At 36.1% G+C, this 21,174-nt stretch overlaps 1 protein-coding gene across 1 annotated transcript in view; it reads right to left on the reverse strand.

Moving 5' to 3' along the window:
- Nucleotides 1–14,276: 14,276 nt before the first annotated feature.
- The window catches only part of fgf4 (fibroblast growth factor 4), a 9,652-nt gene continuing 2,754 nt past the window's right edge, over nucleotides 14,277–21,174 (reverse strand). Inside the window, 7 exon segments of the mRNA XM_028441190.1 lie at nucleotides 14,277–14,297; nucleotides 15,297–15,497; nucleotides 17,500–17,513; nucleotides 17,516–17,590; nucleotides 20,809–20,872; nucleotides 20,874–20,966; nucleotides 20,968–21,149. Of these exon segments, the coding sequence (XP_028296991.1) occupies nucleotides 14,277–14,297; nucleotides 15,297–15,497; nucleotides 17,500–17,513; nucleotides 17,516–17,590; nucleotides 20,809–20,872; nucleotides 20,874–20,966; nucleotides 20,968–21,149 (650 nt within the window).

The raw sequence follows: 21,174 nt of genomic DNA on the forward strand, positions 1-21,174 counted from the left end.
TTGTAGTTTTGAAGCAGCAGCTAGACGGTAACACACACTGTTACACTTTCATCCACAGAGCAGAAGAGAGATAGACCAGCAGAGACGTTCGTACTTTGGTCAATCAAAGCCAGTGGTTAATGCAACAGCTGTTCAACCTCCACTATACAGGACGATGAGTGAAAAAATAACTTTATAATAAGCTGTGTGTGTCTGTTGCTTCATGTCCTGATGAAGCCTGTTTCATTTGCCGACGTCCGCATTTGTGTAATAAGTCAGTGTGTGTGTGTCCGTGTTAATGTCTGCATGTTTATGCTTTCGTCCATTCACTGTTTTCATTACAGGTCTATCCATGTCTTTTAAGGCTCTTATTAAATAAATAGTTTTGTTGGAGTCTGGGCGGCCATCCTGGATTATGTCATCTCCAGCGCATCATCCCGGCCAGTTGCACATGTGCAGAACGACATGAAATAATTTAAAGTGGAATTTGGTGTTTAAAAGAAATAGGAATTATTTAATTTGGAATAAACCAGTGTTAAGGCGAAATTATTAGCTTAATAATATATTTACTCATATATTTTTAATCCTTAAGCCTTGGGTAACTTTCCATTGTGTGATTCTCATGTCTTCAACTTTGCTTCTAGCTCTGGGTCAGGCCACCTTCTCCAAAGCACACGATATCTTTTCAAAACAACCACAAGGCCAGACGGATAGGCACCCTCTGTGTCAATCAATCAATCAATCAATCAATCAATCAATCAATCAATCAATCAATCAATCAATCAATCAATCAATCAATCAATCAATCAATCAATCTTCAATCAATCAATCTTTATTTGTATAGCGTCAAATCATAACCAATGGTATCTCAAGGCACTTTACAGTAGAGCAGTCTTAAGGACGGACTCTTCATTTTATGGATACACACATATGCATATATACGTATATACACATACATATGTATCCCACACCCAACATGAATTCATCATGGCAGCAAGGAAAACCTTCTGTTAAGCAGCAGGAACCTTGTGTGGATCCCATTCCTATGATGAACAGCCATCCACGTTATGCTGTGTTGGGTGTGTCACACATACACACCCCACACACATCCATTCATACACACAAACACATAAAAGCACACACCTCCGTCTCCATGACAATCAAGCAGATACCAGGGAACAGGCTGTTTGACCCAAGAAGAAAATGTCTTTTTCTTTCTGCCTGTCCCCACCTCCTCCACTCTGTCCTGTCTTTATCTCCCGGGGGGGGGAGGAGGGAGGGGGAACTGAGAAGGGATATACGTGATGTGTCAGATTTTGTCTCTCTCTGTGTCCTCGGATCGCCTGGCCGGACGGTCACTAATTTTTGTTCCACTTTGTTCCATCTTTGTACTTTTTTTACTTAGTTTTATAATAAACCTTTTTTATAAAATCATCAATGCTTCGTCTGGACTCCATCACTCAACCAGAGCAATAAATCATGTCTCCAAATGAGGTCAACCGCAAATCTTGCCGTAACACCAGCCACCTAATTCAGATTAAAGTTCAATTTGGAATTACATTTGCATTAGGAATTAAGTGTTTACAAGGTCATTTTAAAGAGGATTTAACTTTTATTCTGAATTAAAGAGGAATTTTCCTATGTAAATGTGAGCAGTGTGACAATTACATTTATTATCAATAAAAAGAGGAACTGCGAGCTTGTGCATTTGGGAACCCTTCCTTTCTCTACGGTTTTAGGCTGATGTTGTTTGACCTGAGGAGACCCTCGTGCTGAAATAATTTCAGTAATCCATGATGAGATCTTTGCTGGACTGTGGACAGTTGACAGTTTGTGTGTGATGGATCCATCCATAGCAGTTGTTCAGGTTCTGCCAGGTTTCCATTGGGTGACCTCCTCTGTGTGTTCCAGGCGACCTTTTAGTCATTCTGTCTTATGGACTTTGGTATCCATATATGAGTTCCATCAAAAGGAATTCTGATGGAACTCTGACTCCAGACTCCTTTAGCGTACCGCCACTGTACCGCCACACTCCCTCTCATCCAGACCACCTCCAGGATTTTTCAGAGGCATGTGAGAAACCACACTGCTTGTAAACCTTGTTGGGTTCTCCACTTGGACCACCAGTGGAATCGGATCTAGAACCTATGACGTCTTGTTTAGCCTCAGGGTAAAACTGCAGGTGCCACCAGTGTCGTACACATCCAATTTGGTCCAATTTGGCTTAATTTGGTTTATTTTGATGGAATTGAAGTTAATGTGGTCTAATCCTTTGTTTTATTAACTTGAGTGTTTGGTTTTGCTTGATTGAATATTAAAGATTTATTGAATGTTCGCCATGGTCTAGTCTCCCTTTCAAGCCGGGGGTACCATCCGGTCCACGTTAAGAGAAACAGCAGGTCAGGGATTCATTTATCACTGACCTGGTAAATCACAAACCCAGTTTCATGTAGAACTGGGTAATTGATTCGTCCCACTGCTGAATGACCTAGGATCTGCTCTAATGAGGTCAACACACAACCTTCTGGAACTGTGAAGACTGAAAGTGCTTCAGGAAAACAAAAGTGACATGGTAGGCCAAAGCAACAACCTCACACACTGATAGTGGGAGACGTTTCTGTTAAAGATGCTCAGAAGATGTTTAGCAGCAACGTGAAAGTGATCTGTTTACCTAATGACACAGTATCAGTCCTGGCTGACAAAATCTTGCATATTGTTGCAGATTACCCACATTTGAAAAATGTTGTGATTCATTTTGGGTTAAATGATTTAGCCAAGGAGGAGTCTGAGGTGTTAAAGCAGGATTTCACCCATCTGCTAAAAACTGTGAGCTGTTTGCAGCGAAGTGTTTATCAGTGGCCAGATACCTCCAGTCCACAAAGGAGATCTGAAATTCTCAAGGATTTATTCTTTGAATACATTTTTATCTTCAGCTTGTGCTGCCCTTTCACTGAATTTTATAGAACAATTTCAGATTTTTTGGGAATGTTGTCATCTTTTTAGAGCAGATGGACTGTGTCTAAACAAGGCTGGAGTAAAACTCTTCACATCCAACTTGTTTTACTTCACCAGTCACACTGCTATCAGTTCTGATAAAGACAGAGGACAACATGTACCATTGGAGAACAAAACAACAAGGAAAGAACATGGAGTCGATGAGCTTCCAGCAAGAAATCAAGATCAAAATCACCAAAATGAAGAGGTCAACCCAACCCCCAACATCTCAGGACCCACCTGCTTCACCCAAAATTTACCTACTTCTCTCATACCCCTGCCTTCTTGGATTTAACTGCCCAGATAAACGAGCTGTTCTGGCTGGAACAAGACTGACACCCCACCCTTTACCCCACCATGGTCCCATCTTATCTCCTCTAAAGAACCAATCAGCACCACCCATCCCTCCTCAATGATACCAGGCCCAGGATCACTCTTCTCCTCAGGCCAGATGTGTTCATCTTAGAGCGACACAGGTCTGATGTGTGCTGGGTCTAGACTGCAATAGCTCTATGTTTAGGAACAACCAGAAAAAGTCAGGGCCTTATGGAGTTAATGCAGCTTCTTTAATTCCTGTGGTGACAGGTAACACAGGTAAAATTGTTAAATTAAAGAAAAACAAAAAGCTTTATAGAGATAAAAATGTGACTCCTATAACATGTCATCCAAAGAGTCCACCAGTGTCTCCAGTAAAGTCTTTAAAATTAGCTCTTCTTAATGTTAGATCTCTTGTTAACAAGTCACTACTAATTAATGATATTATTTTGACACATCACTTGGACTTTTTATTTCTTAATGAAACGTGGTTGAATGATGGTATCAGTAATACTATTCTCAATGAAAGTTCACCACAAGACTTTATTTATTTAAATAAGTGTCGTACTTACAGGAAAGGTGGTGGAGTTGCTGCCATTTTTAAATCAATATTTCAATGCAAAGAAATAACATTTGGTGATTTTATCTCCTTTGAATATATGTCATTCTTACTGAAGGGTGATTCAAGAGTTCTGTTTTTAGTCGTTTATAGACCCCCAAAATATTCTGGAGAATTCATGGATGAATTTGTTGAAATGCTGTCAGTTGTATCCACTGAATACAACTTTTTAATAATAACAGGTGACTTAAATATTCATGTAGACAATAACATGGACAATACTGCCAAAGAACTGTATGCTTTAATGCAGTGATTCTCAACTGGTGGGTCGGGACCCAAAAGTGGGTCGCGGACCTGTACTGGGTGGGTCGCGGACAGCTGGTCAAAAATAAATGAATACTTAATATCTGTCATGTTGGACTTGTATTTTATTTTGAAATAAACTCTTCTTTTGACAGGCATGCTGTGAAATGTATGTCACACAGGAAAATATATGAATTTATGTTTTAAAAAAGATGATATACTATTTTAGAAATACTGAATTTGGTTGGTTGAATTCTAAAAAAAACTGGGTCACGATTTAATGACTGTGGTAAAATGTGGGTCCCAAGGTGAGACCAGTTGAGAACCACTGCTTTAATGGACACTTCTGGTCTTATACAACATGTGACTGGTCCGACACACAGTCAAGACTGTAACATCTGTTCCCCCTACTTCTGTGTGTTTAAAGAAAAGGTACATAAATGGCAACACGTGCACAGTTTATGGAAGCCATAGCAATGACGCCAACATTGAGTGCTGAGACAGTTGATGATCTTTTGGATGAGTTTAATACAAAAGTCTGTAATGTCACAGATGTGGTGGCTCCAATCAAAACTAAGAGAAAACCAAACACACAGAAAACACCTTGGAGGAGGACTGAGATAATGCAGAATTTGAAATCTGACTGTAGAAGAGCTGAGCGTAAATGGAGATCAACAAAACTCCAAATCCATCTAGAACTGTACAAAATAAGTCTGTGAAAATTCAATGATGGCTTGTTCAAAGCAAGGCAGCAATACTTTTCTGAAATTATTGCCAAAAATGTCAACAACTCTTGCACATTGTTTTCTGTAATTGAAAAGCTCACACCCCCCCAGATCAGATAGCCCCTGAATTACTGTCAACTGGAAAATGCAATGAATTTGCTTTATATTTCAATGAAAAAATACAATCAATAAGGTCAAACATCAGAACAAACCAGCAAAATCACAAAAAGCTTAAACAGCTTCAACCACTGAGGGAGGAGTCAACTACAATGTTAGAGTTTATTACAGTGAACCCAAAAACAATAGAGGAAACTGTTCAGCAGCTGAATCCATCAACCTGTTGCCTTGACACAAAACCCTTAAACTTCTTTAAAACTGTTGTAAAGTCATTTATCACTGATTAGTGTCAGATAATTAACTGATCATTCCAATCAGGCACCGAACCAAAATCCCTGAAAGTAGCTGCTGTTAAACCTCTGTTAAAAAAGAAAACACTGGATGCCTCTATACTGGCTAACTATAGACCAATCAGAACCTTCCATTCATGGCCAAGATCATTGAGAAGGTGGTCTTCAACAAACTGAGTCAATTCTTAACATTTAACAAAATATTTGATAAATTTCAGTCAGGTTTTGGTTCTCATCACAGCACAGAAACTGATCTGATCAAAGTGATCAATGACATAAGGTTGAACACTGATTCAGGAAAAGTATCTGTTCTCATTCTGTTGGATCTAAGTCTGCATTTGACACTGTAGATCATATAATTTTGTTGCACAGATTGTAAACATGGGTTGGACTAAATGTTAAAGTAATGGTTTGAGTTCTACTTGAGGATCAAAGTTATTTTGTAAACATTGTAAACTTTGAATCTGACAGATTACCAATGTCCTGTGGGGTTCCTCAGGGATCTGTTCTTGGACCTCTTCTGTTTAGCCTTTATATGCTTCCTTTAGGACACATTTTACACAACTGTAAGGTTGATTATCAGAGCTACGCAGATGACACACAACTATATCTATCACTGAACCCAGATGACTATGGTCCCATTGAGGTGTTGTGTGACTGCTTAGAAAAAGTAAACTGCTGGATGAGTGAAAACTTCCTTCAACTAAACCATGACAAGATGGAGGTGATTGTCTTTGGTAACAATGAAAAGAGGACTGCTGTCAGCAAGTATCTGAGTCTGGATCTTTAGAAGATAAAGACCAAGTCAAAAACCTTGGTGTTCTGATTGACTCAGATCTGACATTCAGCATCAGATCAAATCTATCACAAAAACATCTTCTACCACCTAAAGAACATCTCCAGAGTGAAAGGTTTAATGACTCAGAAAGATCAGGAGAAACTGGTCCATGCTTTTATCTCCAGCAGACTGGACTATTGTAATGGTCTTCATCAAACATCTACAGCTGGTTCAGAACGCTGCAGCTCAGGTCTGAACCAGAACAAAGAGATCAGAACACATTAGTCCAGTTTTAAAGTATTTACACTGGCTCCCAGTCAGCCTCAGAGGAGACTGTAAAGTTCTGCTGCTGGTTATAAATGTGTGAATGGGTTTGGTCCAGAATACATCAGTGAGATGTTAGTCAGGTATGAACCCAGCAGGTCTCTGAGATCTATGGACACAGGTCAGATAGTGGAGCCCAGAGCTCACAGTAACCATGGTGATGCTGTGTTTAGTTGTTATGCTGCACAGAAGTGGAACAAACTGCAGCAGAGCTGAAGTCAGCATCACATGTGAACATTTTTAAATCAAAGTTAAAGGAACTTTTTTTTCTCTACTGTGTATGATTGAGAGAGATTTATGGTCATGTTGATGATGTCATGTGTTTGTTGATGATTTTAAATGTTCTTATTGATTTTAAACAGTTGAATGTTTTATCATGTAAAGCACATTGAGTTGCCTTGTGTATGAAATGCAATCTACAAATAAATTTGCCTTGCCTTATTACTTTCTTTAATATATGGGAGTATTTAAAAAAAATATTTCTGATGTTTTTAGTTTCATTAAGAAAATTGGTCATTTTCCTATTAAGTCCAGAAAATCACTTTTGAATAATTTTTGTTAATTTCACTACATTTAAAGGAAAATCCTACAGTGACAGCACTTAAAAACAAACAGATCATTATCAGTGTATTTTTAGTGATAACACTTTTTAGTTTTCCTGTATGACAGATTTATTAAATAACACCAACTTTAACTTTTTAATACTTTAAGACTAAAATGACAAGTGTCTTTCCTTTTTTAATTCATTCATTCATCTGTTCATGGCAGCATTTCTTTCACTCCTTGGAGAAAGCAGCCATGTTTCTTTTTTACTAAAGAATATATACTGTATATATATATTTTAGTGAAATATGATTTATTTAACAGTTTTTCCATTGAGAAACTTTAGGATTTTTGGCTTTGTGAAAAGTGAAAGTCAACGACTGCTTTAGTGTTAGTTTGTATTTCTCATGTTAATTATTCCAAGTAATGGGTTTATATTTCCATATTTGCAACGAGGGAGGATTTGCTTACATTAGTGCTGACAGAAACAGTAGAAGACACATATTTGCATGTGGAGCCTACAGTATTACTTAAATGCAGAAGACATTATTTGTGTTGCTTGTTATGCTCAATTATACAAAAAGGATTCCAGTCCAGCCTTAGGCCTTCAGCTGCTAGAAAATGTCTAAAAATATCTGACATAAATGAGATATTGTGTTAAGTGGGGAGAATCCAAACTCTCCTTAACGTTATTTCAATGTTTGTTTTTAACATCATTTAAAACCAGGTTACTAAGTAAAATAGTGTTTTACATGTCAGGGATTAGAACATCTGCACGGTTTGTTTATGAACGTTAAAGCCATACTAACTCATTGGTGTAAAACGGAATCATGAACTTTGTCATCAATTTGTGCCAGAAATGATTAGTAGTGGTGTGAATTAATAAAAAAATAAACTAATTAATAGCAAATCTAACCCAAAATGAATCACAATTCATCCCATCGTGTGAATTTGTTGTCAGCACACTAAATATTACAGTTGTACACAGCAAAGAGCAGAGCTGAACAGAGGAAATAAATGACTTAAACATAAAGTTCTTCTGAGAACTGTAACTGGAATAAACCACATTTAAAAAGAACTAATCGTGTCATCTGTCCTCGAGTTGTTCAATTAAAAGATCTGGGAAAAGGTAGAGAAAACTTACTAAAGTGGTGCCGTGACCTGGATGGAGAAAAAACATTACAATGATTTACAACTCATTTGGCCGATAACCAATACTGATATTTTTTTTTCCCCCCACACACAAGATGGCTAAGTCCCGCCTCTCCATGGCGATGAGGTGTCTACTCTACATATAAGTTCCGACACATACTATTGCTGTTTTACGTTCAGCTGCTGAGGCACAGCAGTCTGTCCACCTTACTGCAGAAAACCGCTGCTCTTTTTTTGAAGGCTATGAATAATAATAGGAATAATTACAGTACTGTTCCAGTATTCCCGTTCTCATTCCCAGTATGAAAGTGTTGCTCACAGGCTTCTGTAGATTCACTCACAGTCAAAGCAAACAGCTACAGACTCAAAGTGACAGCTGTCAGTACACACAGAGCTGCAGTGTTCTCATGTTAACGCCTCAGACGGAGCGTCTATGGTCATCCTCATGGGTAATTGATAAGCTCCACCCACATCTCTCAACCTTGTCCACCTCAATAGGACAGTATTTCTCCAACACTGGGACCAGTGGATCATCTTCTTGTATTTATGAACACATTGGGGAAAAAACATTTTCTTAAATTTGAGATTTTCTTTGCGAGCCGGTACCAGATGGTCCACTGATTGGTTGGTTCACAGGGAACCTCAACCAAACATGATAAATGCATACAAATGGGAATTTTACCAAGATAATTTTGACTAAAGCAAAAGATGGAACACTGTTTCTAAACATTTGAATTTAAAATTTTAACTGAAAAATTATAACACAAAAGCATAAAATTGACTGTAACACAAAACGTATACCTCAATATTTTTCTCAAAATGACGACATACGATATAAATCTTAATATTCTTGGACAATTCAGGGTTATTTTCTGATGCAAAATGCTACACAGACATGTATTAACAAACAGCTGCACAATATGTTGCATTTAAGTCCTTTTCTCCTCTAAATTGTCCATATCTCAAAAAGTATTCATCCATCAAATGAAAAATGTACAGTGTGACTATTGTATATTGCCCAGGTCTACTTCCTTATTATTTTTAAACTTATATTAAAGATCAAATAAATCTTATTGGTTTATTAAGGGTTAAATAATCAATGTTTTGCAGACAGAGAAAATAGAAAACATTGCACATGTAGGTTTTTTTTTTTTTTAATAATGATTTTATTTTATTTCAGATTTCATCCATGTGCACAGCACATACATTACATTTTATTAGGCCCTGTATAAAACTACAGAGCAGCAGATAAAATAATAAGTCACAAAAACACCACAGGGCTCAGAGGTAAAAAAAAAAACACAAGACAAAGCTTTGGTTGAAGACAGACTAAGTATCAAAGGTTAAAAACACGTCACACAGACCAAATAGAAGCTTTATTTTAACGTCTGCTGACGACTTTAAGACATTTACACAAAGGTTTTAAACAGGTTCAAGATCCGTATTAATCCACAGTAATTATTAGTTATTATAGTTATGAAAAATAGGCCTTTGACTTCAACTTCACACTTTAGAAATAGAAGTGTTTTTTTTTTTAAATGGCTGCCTCTGGAGCTTAAATCTTTGCTTCTGTTGTAGCTATAATGACAAATTTGGTGTCAAAATGTACATTTTGGGGGTCAAGGAACAGTTTTTTACTATAACAGTGAGAGTAAATATTCAATTTTTTTTAACTTTTTCCACCAAAAACTTAGATTTTTTAAAATTGAAGAAATTGAGCTAATTCTGTTTATTAAATTTGCTCAAAGTAGCACGAGATACAAATCAGTTCCCTCGAGAAAGCATCCCATCTGCCCCCCAGTTTGGGAACCACTGCTCTACACCCATCAACACTTAATGTTATGTTATTATATATTATTAAGTTGTAAATGGACACTGAAAAGGGGAATATTTATTTTATGAGATTCCTCATCCCAAAAATGTGAACTTTGACACCAAATGTGTCATTATAGCTGTAATAGAAGCAGAATTATGTATGGTTAGTGGCCATTTTTAATAAACATGTTTAGGTCTTATGGTATTTTTTTTCTCTTGTGCTAAGACAGTGGTTCCCAACCAGGGGTACAGGAGCACATTGTAGGGGTACTCAGAAAGATTGAACAATTAATTAAAAAATAATAGGGAAATATTCCTAGTTCTTTTTTTTTTTTTTGAACAAATTCACCACAAACTAACAATGAAACTATTGCTTATTAATAATGTTTTCTTGTAATTTTTTTGAAACAGGATTATTTATGCTGTCACATCACATCTCTGGAGACAATAATGAGCTATTTACTTACTATTGAAGTAATCACAAAAATAAATTACATTAATTGTTTTGAATTTGTAGATTGAACTTTAGGGGACCAATGTTGGAGACACAGTTTGGGGTTCCACTGAACCTGTGTACCCTTCCTTCTTTGGTTATTCCATTTTAAAACCAAATCAAAATAACAAATAAACAATGGTTATTTTGTTTTACTGATTTAAAACTAAAACAGAAAAACCAAAAATGCCTTTTTCTGTTTTAGAATAAAAATATTAATGGTAAAATCTTGTTCTGCTTGTGAGACATTTACGGTAAAATCAGAGCGAGAGCTTCAGCACGTCACATTCTGTCAGAGCAAACAGTGTTTTGGTCCAAATAGTATCCAGATAATCTGGTGACTGACTATCGACTGTGAGGAAGAATAGATGTTAGAACTTATACTATTTGACGCTTTAGCAAAAACAGTTACAGCTTGTTAGAGGGAAGAAAACATATTTATTTTGCACGTTCTAAATACCACTAGCAGCGTCAACACACACGGAAGTTGGGCACAAGAAATGAGGAGCACCAGTGGATTCATTACACCACCTCTGGTTCCTTTAATCACACTTGCATGTTTCACGTAACATCCTTTTCTTTGTTTTGATTTATTTATGTATTAATAGTGTTTCTATTCATCAGTTCATCACTGATGTGACCAATGCCAGGGAGTTCAAGTCCGCCCAGTCACCAGATTATCTGGATACTATTTGGACCATAACACTGTTCAGTAAAGTTGACAGACACATTCAGATTTCCAGCATCAATAACTCTTTAACTGAACATCATTGACACACATATTACCATCAGTGTGAGGTGGACAACACGATACAAGATCATTTTATCAAACTCAGCAGAATAAAAGTCTGCCCCCCTGTGTGGTGAGATTAAAACATGAAGCTCTCTTCCATAGTTTACCGTAAACAGGATTTAATTTTAAAACAGAAAAAGACACTGCTTGTCTGGTTTTTGATGTTTCTGTATTTCTGTTTAGGTTTTAAGTCAGTGAAATAAAATAACCACAGTGTTTATTTGTTATTTTGACTTGGTTTTAAAACAAAATAACCAAACAAAGGGTACACGAATTCTGCTGTTCCACAAATGAAAAAGCGTGTGAAATTAATGAGAGAGTACTTCTGATATGAAGGGGTAGATGAGACCACTGCACTAAGGTACTTCTGACGTGGCTAAACCTCCCTATTATTACTATTAGTCTGTGTGATTATATAGAAGTGATGAGAGTAAACATGTCTTTAAGAGGATCCGTCCGTGCACAGAGACAGAATGCTGAGCTGCAGCTGGATAAACAAATCAGCTCAGATTAACTCAGGCTTATGGTGTATTCTTCTGTAAATAAGATGCAAAGCAGCGACACTGGAGAACCTTGGACCCAGCTGTGATCCTCAGAAACACTGAAACACACCTGGACCACGTTTGAAAAAGGAATCAGCTCAGATTCAGGATAACAGATTGGAACAAATCCTGGAAAAATGATTTTTCATAAAAACATATTAGATCACATAATCCAACCTTGGTTTTGACCCTGATCAAACCTTTAGTTTTTCAGAAGGTGAATTCAGAATGTAACGAATCATTAAAAGTGTATGAAATCATCCTATATTTGGATCATACTGTAAAGCCTATAGATATCCACTTTATTAATAAGGTTTTAATGTGATTAGTTCATCAGACTACAGTAATTAGGTTAGATAACAGTAACAATATAATCCCTCAAACAGCTCAATATTAACCATAAATAATATATTTAATTCTGACACTACTTTTTCTGTATTAAACCTTTAGTAAAACTGGGCCCAGATGAAGAACCACAGTGAGACGCAGCTGATGCTAGTGTTTAACTAGCGTCGCTCTCACTGTGTTGTTTTTACTGATAATCAAAGCATGAAATTCCTTCTGGAACAGTTTGCATGACATTTGTTTGACGTATTTGCAACTCAATAGCTAGCGTGTGCATTCACTGTGGCAGACACACACACACACACACACACACACACACACACACACACACACACACACACACACGAGTTGTAATTAAGAGTGTACGAGAAAATCATTTTATGCTAAATCACAATTGAACGCCAATGCCATTATTGATCGTTTTCCTTTTTTAGTGTGAAAAATTATTGAGTGAAAGCAGTTTTGTTGCTATTTTGACACTGAAAACAACGGACGGACAGTGAACGCCTCACCCATATCTGACAAAGGGTGTAAACAAAAATAAATTCTGTAATATGTCGCAATATTTCACAACGCAATTATTGTATCGATCCAAAAAAAGTCCAAATCAATTTTTTTATCATGTTTTTATAACAAAAAACCTTTTCATTGCGCTAACATTAGCATAGCACGTAAACTCACAGTCACTAGGTGTCAGTGAACGCACCATCAGACCTTGTTAAACTACCTCACTCCTCTATGACTTTTAGCTTTATTTTATAAAACATTCTGGACTTTTAACTATTTAAGAACTGAACAGAATCAGAATCTGTTGTCGAGGCAAAAATGTAACTTTTTTTGAAAAATTGAATTTGACAGTTTGATAAACATTCCACCTGTTTTTGATATTTGTGCTTGAATTACAGTTAGTTACCATTTACTTGTTCTCACAAGTTTAAAAATAAATCACATAAATTGTATTTAATACCATTTTGTAAAGTGAAATGTGTAATTATTGATATTGTGATGTATCACAATATATATCAAAGGAATGTTACATGAGTTAAATCTCAGTCAGTCAGACAGTGTTTACATCTGAACCAATCAGAGGACCAGCATCCAATGGAGCACATACCAGTCAATTCTATGAGTTGGAAACCCCCCCCCACACACACACACTCCCCCCCTCAGTTACTAACAGGTTATGTTTAAAAAAAATCCAGAAAAATATAGGGTTACAGTAGGGTCCGACAGCTGCCTTTAAATGTTTCTGCCATGATTCTACGTTCTAAAAGTACATCTCAGGGTAAAGATAGAAGGAACGTGACAAGGCGCAACTAGGACAACATGCACCCTTGGTCACTTTCTCACTTCAAATGTTTTCAGAACTTTCAAAGTAAAGGTAGAGAATCAACAGAGATATTTAGCCTCAGTGTGAACAAGGTTTTTAATGTTGGAGGTTCCAGATGCATCTTGGGAAACTTGGAAGTATACTTCAGTGAAACGCTGATCATCTTAATCATACTAGTAGTATGAATAGTATATTTATAGGGTGACCATGCACCCAGTTTTACCGAACATGTCTTTTTTAACATCTTGTCCAGAACTTTTGCCAGATTTTGTCAATAGATGAAATTGTTCTGGTTTCCCAGGGACCCTGAATGCATCTCAGGGAAAACATTCATTTAAAATACGGAAACACTCCACTAATATTTGCTATAGGTTAAGTTAAGGTAATTTAGTTAATTATTATTTAATGTTCTGTTTGTTATAGTTTTAATTTCTAGGAGATGTTTCTCATCATTTCTTTTTTCAAGGACAGATTATTACAATGTATAATAAAGGTGATAAAACCACTTTGCTGTTACACGTTAGATTCAAGAGGTCGACCCAAGTGTCTCTTTTTAAGGAAACCAAACAATGGTCACTGTGTGCCCACTGTGCATACTTAAAAATATAGTATACATCCTGGTATTTCTGCCATTCTTAGTAGTATTATGAGTAGTACGTTAGTATGACATTTACAACACGGCCTATGAAGCATAGCGATGATGATGATGATGATGATGATGATGATGATGATGATGATTATAGCCAGTCTTGGAATGTACTACCAGCCAGCAGATTAAAAACAATAAGAATGAGCAGCTAATGTTCTGTTGTAGATGGTTCCTCAGCGACTGATGAATGTGACGGAGATGAACAACAGTAAAGGTCAAAGTTCAGGGCCTCAACCCAACCCCCAGCTCAGCTAAAAACAGACCAGCACAAGTTAGGGGTACACTTTGTCTCCACTCTGTCTCTGTCTGCACTGCCCTCTTCTTTTTGTCTGTTGGGATATTTGCAGCGAGATGATAATGTTTCATTTCAGCGTCAGTGTTGCACAAACAGCTGTATGGGGCCCTAAATGTAAAAACTAAGCTAGTTTTTCTTTCATTTCAGACAGAAATTCATGTATGTTTTATATATCATTGTTAAAAATGTGTACACATGAAAGACACATCTAAATGCAAATGTTAAATGTCAATGTAAATGTTAAATCTAAATGTATATGAAAATATTAAATCTAAATGTTAAATCTAAATCTAAATGTTAAATCTAAATCTAAATGTTACATGTAAATATAAATGTTACATGTAAATATAAATGTTAAATCTAAATCTAAATGTTAAATCTAAATCTAAATGTTACATGTAAATATAAATGTTAAATTGATCGGCAAGTGTAAAACTAAATGTTTAGAAATTCTACAAAGTGGGCCGGTCAGCGCCTGTTGATCAAGACATTTATATTTAGATTGAACATTCATATTTACCTTTTACATTTAGATTTAACATTTATATTTATATTCATTTTTCATATTTACACATTTTTAGCAATGATATAGAACAACATAAAATTAAAATTAGCTAAATGCTCAAAATATGTCGGCTATGAGACAGTGACTGTGTTTACATTTATATCTGGGCCATCAGAGAATCCTTTGTTTTCTTCACGTTAAGACTCACACTGGTCCTTTTTTAGTTTGTTTGTTAAGAAATCACCAGCATATCACCCACTGTCCATATACTATACATTTATATATATTCGTGTAAAGAAAAAAAAAAACACAACCCTAGAAACCTTTTTTAGTAGCAGCAGTTGTCTAATAAATTAGAAAATAAAAGATAAATAGATAAAAACATCTGTACAGAAACCGACGTAGAAAACGTTTCTTCAACGTCGTCCAATAACTAATGAGTTCTCTCACTCTGAGTCTGTGGATGACGTCACGACTGGATCTGGGTAAGAAGTGCGTCACCGTCATGGCGGGCGACACTCGGTTTCCTCGTTTGGTTTTCCCGTTCTTACTGAGGCCGATGAACATGCGTGGGTACGCCATGGACTCGTAGGCGTTGTAGTTGTTGGCCAGCAGCGTTTCCTTGAACTTACACTCATGGTTGAAGTAAAGCTGGAGGAGAAAAAAAAAGACATCTGTAAAAATACTAATTGTCTCGAAGCAGAAAAACGTAGTATTGTTCACTGCGATACGTATCAAAGAAGTGCATTATTTGTGACTGCGTACGTTTATTCTCACAGAGAAAATGGTGAATGATGGGAGTGAAGCAGGGAACGAGTCTTTAATTTAGTTTAATCAAGATTTCTTATTTAAAAACCATGGATTCTCTTTAATTTTTGTTCTATTTAAAGTCCATTAAACTGAATTAATTAGCTACTTTCTGCTCAGCTCATCTCACATCATCTCCACCACAACCTTAATCTTAATGATTAATAGTGGAAATGGGAATTTTAACTTCCAAATTCTTTCTTATTCTTATTTTTCTTATTCTTCTGATCATATTTTCACCTGCCACTATTTAACCAATCCACACCATTCAAATATCAAAATGTTCCAATGCTTAATGGCAATGCTGCTAATGTCATTTGTAAAATGTTAACACTTTGACTTTTTATGTAATATTAGGTTTTATGCTTTTACTGTAAACTGTGATATCTCCGTCAATTTTCAACAGAGACACAATTTTAGCATCAAAACTTACTAACACTTTCTAATATACGTACAAATCTATCACCATTTACACCATTCAAAGATCCAAACATTCAGCCTCTTGGTGACAATGATAATATCAAATTTGTAAAATGCTAACTCTCTTACTTTTAATTGTAATTTATGCAAATTAGGCTGCTTTTGCCAGCCTTAGAGTGCTTGATTAGGTCTGCTAGTGTATCAGCTGCTGCTCACAAACTTTGAGGGAAAACTGCTGTTAAAGCTTTAAACCTGCAGCTACAGCAACAATTTATAGCTTAAAATGTTGCTACAAGTCTTTTCTTTCTTACATACTAGCATTAGTGGTAATGCTTAGCATGTATTCCTTACTTTGCTTCCACAAGTAGGACTTTTAAACCTCAGTCTTCTCTGTGAGCTGTAGCTCAGTGAGATCAAAGTCTGCTTTCTACCTTTAAACAATCATCAGGAACCTGGTTTGAAACTTGCCCTGCACATGTCTGTAAATTCTTTGTTAAATCCTCAATGACTTAATGTAAGGCTGTTACGTCCCTGTGAGTACTGCTACAAATATCTAAGCTTTTGGTATTGTGTACAAACTTGTGTTCGTTGACACTAAACACGTACAGCCAAATGCATTCACACTTGCATTGTCATGGCAAAGTACATTTTTCTAGTTACTCTTTAGTGACAATGATAATATCTAATTCATAAAATGCTAACTCTTACTTTTAATGTAATTTAAGGTTTTATGCATGTTTGGCTGCTTATACAATCCTTAGTGTTTGTTAGGTCTTCTAGAGTGTGACAGCTGCTGCTCATGAACTTTGAGGGAAAACTGCAGCTACAGCCACAGTTTACAGCTTAAAATGTTGCAACAATCTTCATTTTCTTTGTGTGATCAGAGCCTGCCTCTACTTCTACCTTCCTTTGAGCAATCATTAAGTGGAACCTGGTTCGAGTCTGGCCCTGCACAATGTCTGTAACTTTGAGTCTACATAAATGTCTGTTAATTCCTTAGTGTCTGTGAGTACTGCCTATAAATATCTAAGTTTTTGCTAATGTGTGTAAACGTGTGCTCATTGATTTTCTTCAGTCTTTACCAACATTTTTATCTAATTTCTATCATTGAACAAAAACAGTTTCAGTCAGCTGTCTTTTCTGCATTTAGTTATTATCACATAAAAGGTTTTTGTCGTCCATCCCATCCTTCCTCTGAGGGTTAACGACCATAGATGAACAACGATGGTTGACACGCAGACGTTTGCTCCATTAAAGCCATGTTAGAGACTCTAACAAAGAGACAGTTGGAGAGAACAAGTTCATGACAAACTACCAACATGCTGACCAAACCTCAAGAGACATCTGTAGACTGTGTGGGTACACTGACCAATAACATCACATTTCTGTGTTTTCTCAGACTATTTAAGGTTTAAAAGTCACTCACGGATCCATAGAGTTCCCTCGTCGATTCATGGCCACAAACCGCCCACTGCGAACCCCCAGCAGAGTCACCACCCCTCTCTCCACAGAGAGATCTGTAGAAGACTTCAGAGGACACAAAGCAAAGGACACAGGGTCACTAAAGGTGTAAGAAAAAGTCCATTCGTCCATATTTCACTGCACATTATTGTAATTATACAAGAATGTCCAAATAAAGTTTTTTAATTAAAAAATCATTTTAATTGTGCTAATATCTGCATACTCCACTCACTAGGTATCAGTGAATGCACCATCAGACCTTATTAAACTACCTCAATGAAATTAAATTCATTTTGTATTAATATTGCGCTAATTACAACAATAGTCATCTAGAAGCACTATTAAATATAAACTTCCTCAGTGCATTTTAGATGGAATTTGATTTTTTTCATAAACATACTGGACACCTTTCATAGTGTAATTTAAGAAGTTAACAGAACTAGAATCTATTTTTAGAAAAATTTAATTTGACAGTTTCATAAACAAACCACTTGTTTTTTATATTTGTGTTTGAATTACAGTTAGTTACCATATACTTGTTCTCACAACTTTAAAACATTTTAATAAATTGTATTTAAAAACCATTTTGTACTTTTAAAGGTGACATTTGTAATTATTAATATCGCGATGTATGTCATTTTGTTTAGTATCGGGATATGTCGTACCGTGACATGCAAATGATGTATCATATCATCAGATTATTGCAATGGTACAGCCCTAGGTGTGACCATCCCTGAGCAGAGTTTAAGGAACTACATCCAACACAATCCAACATCACAACAACAAAGTGTCTTCGGTTCATTTGGGTCAATGATAAATAAGGTTTTTCACCACATAATATTTTATAAAATCTTCATCATCGGGCAAAGTTTGCATGAATATTAAGATGTAAATAAAAATAGAAATACTTATAAATCTTTTACAGGACTATCATAGAACTAAAATAGGACAGAAAAATACATTTTAATAGATTTAGCGTAATCTTATAGATTTATTTCCAACATCAGTCATGGTCAGACAGTCACACCACGTGATATTTGGACACGAATAACAGAATAAAATACAAGATGTTATTCAGTAAATAACAATATTGAAAAAAACAGATCAAAGTGAGTACACATATACTAAATTAACTACACATTTGGAATCTTTTTAAGCATTTAAACCTTTTTTAACGAAAACAAATGCAGTTGAACAGAATATTTAGGTGTGACGTCATTGACCCTTTTATGTCAACATGTTCATCTGAAGTTAAAAGAAAATATGAAAGTGAACGTTTGACGTGCTGTGAATTTTAATCTGGTTTGAATGTATTTCAAAATGTTTATCTAACAGGTGTTTAAGTATAATGTAATATGTTTTAATGTAGTTTTCACAATCTGAATGATTAACATTGAGCAAATCATTTGATTTATTCATGTGTTTAGTGAAAAATCAGCTACTGCTAACCTGCTAACTAAAGTAAATGTTACTGGTTACTTTCACCCCAACGTTTATTTTTGGTAATAAATCTAGGTACGGTTCCCTTACGTACAGTAAAACATCTCTTAAAAAGGAAGAAACACAATCTTAATTTTCTTTTCCACAAAGGCATCTGTATGTAATAAAAGGTTTGGTCAAAATGTACAATTCTTTTTTAAATAAAATGTAGCCTTTGAATGAAATTTGAAATGATAAAATAAATGATCAGGCTGTAAGATATACTGTAGATACATTGTGAACTCTAAACATGTCAAATGTTCCATTTTGATAACAATATATGATTTATACAACATAATAGGTAGAAAACTACAAACTGAACCATAGAAAGTGCTTTGATCATAAATTAACAACATATGGATTATGTTCAATGACCATGAAACAGAAATATATATATGTATTTTTTCAAATCACGAATAATAATTTACTCAGTACGATTTGGTGTAGAAATGTAACGAATTACTTGTTTACAAGAAAATTACTGATTCAGAAATATACTCAAAAAAGCAACCAGTTAAGGCAAGTCAATTACAGTAAGTAAAAATAAATTAAAAGAAATGACAGTACTGTGAATACTTAATCTATTACTTTCACCTCTGGTTATGAATAACGAGTCAACAGGTTAGAACATAAAGCAGCTGATTTTTTCTGATCAGATGAATAAATCTTTATATTAATAATAAAACATTTTAAATACATTCAAACAAGAATCAATGTCTAACATTCATATTAGGGCTGGGAAATATGAACCAAAACTCAAATCTATTTTTTCTCAAAATGGTGATATATGATATAAATCTCAATCATTTTAACTGAAATAAAATCTGGGTTAAATTTGCTGATGAAAAAAGCCACACAGGCTCCTTTATTAGGGTTTATTAGGGTTAGGACAGCACGTGTGAGTGACTTCTGTAGTGTGGCTTGTTTAGATGAAGGTCTGGGTTAGAACGCACTCATTGATCATCTAACTGTGCTTTACATGCTTTTCTGAAGTAGTAAAAGCAGTAACTCCTAAAACAAGTATTTTGATATAAAATAAGCTATTAAAAATGTATATTTATATTGGCGATATTGTAAGTTTCTATAACTCCGCGCCGAATAGCGCGTACAACGTTCCCGAGAATTCAGTCTAATGACTAAAAAAAGGTCTCAGAGGCTCTAGACATCTGTACATAGAATATCCATGTCACATTACAATGTAATGGGCTTCATTTATATATTAGTATGTGTCAATGACCACTACCGTTATAATATTTGACTTACAAATAAATGAGAAAATCAACTCGTTTCTTTTTCTTGTGTTTTGGATGCTTGGGGACCCCCTGGACCCCAAAGCGAAAATCGCCTCCGAACGTATATGTGTGAGGAACAGAACAGAACATTACACCCCAAATTATGATATTTCACACTGGACCCTCAATCATCTCTGGTTCTGTTCCTCACAGAACTTCCTCCAAACCTTAGACCTGGATTCCAGAAAGAACAGAGGACCATGGACACTGACCAACAGTCCTTCTTATGCTCTTCAAAAACTAAATTGTGATTTCTTCACAGTATTCTCATTTTTTAAATTCCTGTTTTTGTGGGTTTCATGAGCCCAAATTATGTAAAATTAATAAATGATAAATACTTGAAATCGTTTAAATTGTGGGCCCTGAATCTTTCATCTATAAAAGTTTAACTTGTGAATAAATTATGAAAAATGAAACAACTTTTCCATGATATTCAAGTTTTTTGGAAAGGGTCTGTATATTAGTATATGTAATATAAAAACCACAGTAAGGTGTGTACTCACTGTGTGTGTTCTCCACATGTACTCCAGTAATCCTGCCGTTAGGGAGAACCTGGATGTGGAAACCCTATCCCTACGTTACAGTAGAGCCTCCGGAGCCTCTTGATGCCCAGCAGGTAGTCACTGTGGCGGCTCACCTGGTCCCGCTTCTCCCCGGGGACACCGCGCTAAAGACCGGGAGTACAGGGCCTCCCAGCGGTCAGCGGTCCCCTGCAGGCCGGGCGCACACCCTGCCAGGCCCGTCACCAGGCCCAGCACCAGCACCGTCCTCAGGGCCGCCAGGGGCCCCGTGGCCGGGGTGCACGTGCCCCATAACACCGGCTCTGGGCTCCGGGCCTCGGCCTCTGAGGAGGAGCAGTAGAGGAGGAG

The sequence above is a fragment of the Gouania willdenowi genome, chromosome 3 (assembly GCF_900634775.1).
Source record: "Gouania willdenowi chromosome 3, fGouWil2.1, whole genome shotgun sequence".
Classification (NCBI taxonomy): domain Eukaryota; kingdom Metazoa; phylum Chordata; class Actinopteri; order Blenniiformes; family Gobiesocidae; genus Gouania; species Gouania willdenowi.